Source organism: Loa loa, assembly GCF_000183805.2.
Source record: "Loa loa unplaced genomic scaffold supercont3.333, whole genome shotgun sequence".
NCBI lineage: Eukaryota > Metazoa > Nematoda > Chromadorea > Rhabditida > Onchocercidae > Loa > Loa loa.
In genome coordinates this window covers 63,964-68,038 of record NW_018108513.1, presented here as the reverse complement: position 1 = coordinate 68,038, position 4,075 = coordinate 63,964, and the positions used below count along the sequence as shown (strand labels likewise).

General features: G+C 21.6%; 1 protein-coding gene across 1 annotated transcript; it reads left to right on the top strand.

Moving 5' to 3' along the window:
* Positions 1-839: 839 nt before the first annotated feature.
* LOAG_13229 (hypothetical protein) lies at positions 840-2,634 on the top strand (the record flags this gene model as incomplete). The annotated part of the gene is made up of 2 exons (XM_003148739.1): positions 840-980; positions 2,425-2,634. Coding segments are annotated over 2 exons (351 nt in total), but the record flags the coding sequence as incomplete, so codon positions are not given.
* Positions 2,635-4,075: the final 1,441 nt, after the last annotated feature.

The following is a 4,075-nucleotide window of genomic DNA, read 5'->3' as shown; positions in this document are numbered from 1 at the left end:
TTATTATTATTATTATTATTATTATTATTATTATTATTATCATTATTTTTATTATTATTATTATTACTGTTATTATTTCACAAAAGAGTAGAAAAAAAAATATGAAAGAAGCCAATGCTTTCAAAAAATTCAATTAATTTGTTTGCAAAAATGTCTTCAAATGATTTTTGCCTTTCATAGGAAACTATCGACGATAAAAAAAATGTTTTTCAATATTACAAATAATAAAATTAATATTTTGGGAAATAATTCCGAAAATTTTTTAAACTTTAAAAAATTTCAAATAATTTTTTTTCTTTTCATTGTAACATTTATTTGTTGCTAATCACAATTTTTCACAATGAATCAATCAAATTTAAAGAATTCTTCTTTTTTTTTTACTTTTAAATTAAAAGAAGACCAAAAATTGTGGCAAATAATGCTGATGATAGTATTAATATAACTAATTGCTTATCAATACTATATCAATATCAGAAACTAGCAATTTTTTAAGCTTATCAATATCAACTAAGGCTATCAATAATTTCGCTCTTTTTTTCTTTCTGAAGCTAAAAAAAAATTTTTTTACAGTTTATAATAATTAACACACCTTATTTGCATATACAAAATTAATAAATAATGTGAACGAATTACAATTTTCTTTCAAATAATTTATCATATTTTTATCAATTGGTGTTTCGCTTATCATACCATTTTGAAGGTGAAATTTCTCTTTACAACTTATTGCTATTAATTAAATTTAACGATCATCACTTGGAAAAGTTAAAACAGGATAAATAGTTTTAATTAATAGCATTAGCCTAGCAAGCTTCATTTAATTTAAAACTTGTCAAATTTAAAAAAAAAAAAAAAAAGGAGGGAGAGAGGAAAAGATACGTAATGCGCCAAATCAACCAAATCGAGCATCGTTTTGTTTAATTTCTTTTTTTAAGAAAAAAAAAAAAAAAAAAGGAAGTGATAATAGATATAAATACAAATACGTGTGACAGTATGACAGTATGACAGGTGTCATAACAGACATTTAATCGTTCATTTACTATTATGCTTATTTTTTTAGTTAATTTTCAATTAAAGAAATATTGATAGCATAAATTATAAAATAATTTTATTCATATAATTATATATTTATTCTTTCATTCTTTATCATTTCTTAATGATATGTTTTAATTATTAATATTTGAATAATAATTGATTTTTTTTTTTAAATAATTTGTTAAATAACAGAAAATGACAAATTATTTATATTTATTTGCTCATTTTCTACTCTTCTTTCTCTCTCTCTTCTTCTCACTCTGTCTTTTAACCTTTTTACATATATATATGTAATTACTGATTAATTTAATTATTATTAATTGATTTAATTCGAACTTAATTAATTTGTACTAAAGAATTTTGATTTAAAACGAAAAATTTTTCTCTCTCGAAAAAAAAATCTGATTTACAAAATAAACAAATGCATTCATCTATGTTGTCACTTTGGAAAATTTTTTTTTTTTTTATATTTCTATTTTAAAAAATGAAAAAAATAAGAAAGAAGTAACAAATTTTGAAATTCTAAAAAGAAAAAAAAAATTTAATAAAAAATTTTACGTTGTTGCAAAAATTTAATCGCTAAAAAATTTAAAAGTGTTTTCTAAGTTTATTATTCGAGTGATAAATAATTATCACTCACTGATAACTCATTATCAATTTTAATTTATTGCATTTAATTATTCCTATGAGAAAAAGTAAAGAAACGAATAAATAATGGAAAATCTAATAGTTATCATTTATAAATATTGTTTGTACTATAAAGTTTTTAATCTATTTCATTTAAATTCCTAAAAAAAAAGGAAAAAAAGTGCGAAATAAAAATTTGAAATTTTTAAATGAGTAAAATTTATAAATATGTATGTATTTGTAATTAATCCAATTAACATATCCGAAAATACAACAGAGCATGAGTGCGAAATTTATACTTAATCATTTTTGATTCATCCAATAGCATCAATTTTGCTTTACTAAAAATATCCCCACCTAAACTGTCGCCACCAAAAAATGTCCTCAGCTTCATTTAAGCAAACAAGATTTCATACTGATTGCATTTTTGAAAATAGATTGAAAACTACTCATTCAATAACATCTCCAATTCACTTATCCTATGTAAAACATCACAGAGGATCAATTTACCAGATTATTCGTTTGTTCGACTAAAGGTCAGATGATTAATTTGCATATTCGAATAGTTTTGGACATTAATTTAAGTTTCTTAATGTTTCCAGATCATGTTAGGTCACAAATTAAAATCCTAAATTTATGATCATAAATTGTTATGTTGTAATTCTGGATTCTTTTTTAAATTCTTTTCACTCTCATCCTTTTTGTCAATTAAATGGAAATATTAATTAACAGTTTCAAAATTATTTGGAAAAGTTTTTATGAAAGCAAAAAAAAAAATCAAAGATTAAAGGAAAAACAAAAAATCAAAATGGGATTTTTATTAAGAAGAATACAATGGCCATTAAAAAGTCCATAATTCAATTTAAGCAAAAATTTTTCATTTCTTTTTTTATGGAATTTTTAAATTCAACAAGTATTTTGTTAAAGAACAAAAAAAAAACGAAAAATAAAAAAAACGAAAAATTATCTCCAAAGTTCTGATAATTTCTGCTGAAAATTTTAAATATTTATTTTATATTATATCTAAAAAAAAAGAAAGTAATTTTACTATTTTATTTAAAATTTGTAATTTCTGAAAATTTAGATTTTTAACAGAAGAAAAAAAAGATATGAAATGAACAGGAAAAAAGACGAAAGATATGACAATCAATCTTAAATTTATCAAATTTTGTTAACTAATAATTAAAAAAATTTTTTTTTAAGTTATAAATTTAACAAATGATATTTTGTGTTGCTATCAGAGAATTACACATTTATAAAATGTATGTAATCATATTTAGTAATACAATTTTAAAATACATAAATAGTTCAGATGTTCTAAAAAAAAAAAAATTCCCTTTTTTTTTTACATCCAAAAATACTTTAAAAAAAGGAAATTTTAAAAGTTAAAAATAAATTGGCCTAATCAGTTTTTTTATTTTTTTTCTTTATCATCATAGCCTGACTAGTTTACTTTTTTTTGTTTGTCACCATAGCCTGATTAGTTTTTTTTTCCCCCTTTGTCACGATAGAGTGTATCACCATAGCATGATTAGTTTTTTTTTTTCTGTTTGTCACCATGACTCGATTAATTTGTTTTCTCTTTGTCACTGTTCTATGTCATCTTTCATATTTCATGTCCGAAGTACAAAATGAAATAAATATAAGTGTGTCAATTTTTTTGCATGCATAAACGAAAAGCTTCAACCTTTTAAAGAAGAAAAAAAAGATGAATCAATTGGTCACATTGCATTTCTTGTCACTTCTTGACATAATATTTTGGCCAATCGTTTCTGTCACCTTATCTTGAAAGCAAATTTTGACATTTTAAATTTTTGAAAACGATAAATTTTAGTGGCAGATTTCATTGATTTAGTCAATTTTATTTTTTGCAAACCATAAGAGTTTTTTTTTTCGAAACAATCGATTGATGAATTTTAGCATTTAGTTTATTTCAAATTTGAAAAATTGGAGCTGAAAAAAAATCTAATTTGAAAATTTGAAATTTACAACTTCTAACCTAATGACTTGAAAATCAATTTAAAATTTTGGACAAAAAAAAAGCGAAAATTTTCGAGTGAAAACTTAATTTTTTGAATTTGTTTTTTTTTTTGAAAAATTTTTTTTTTTTGAAAAATTTTTTGAATTTTGAATTTGTTTGAATTTGGAATTAGAATTGCATTTAAAATTTGAAAATGAAAAAAATCCCTTTAACGAACAAAAAAAAAAGCAATTTAAAAATTTTAGGAACTGTTCAAGAGCTTTAATGTGTATAATACAAATCGTTTTCCGGATCGTAAATAATTTCCTGATCATGAATAACTCCAGAAATTAGTTTCATCATAATTTCAACACTGAATTAATGATTTCTATCATTAATTTTTGCAAACAATATACCATTATCATTGTCATTTATCTTTCCAAAATATTAATTGAA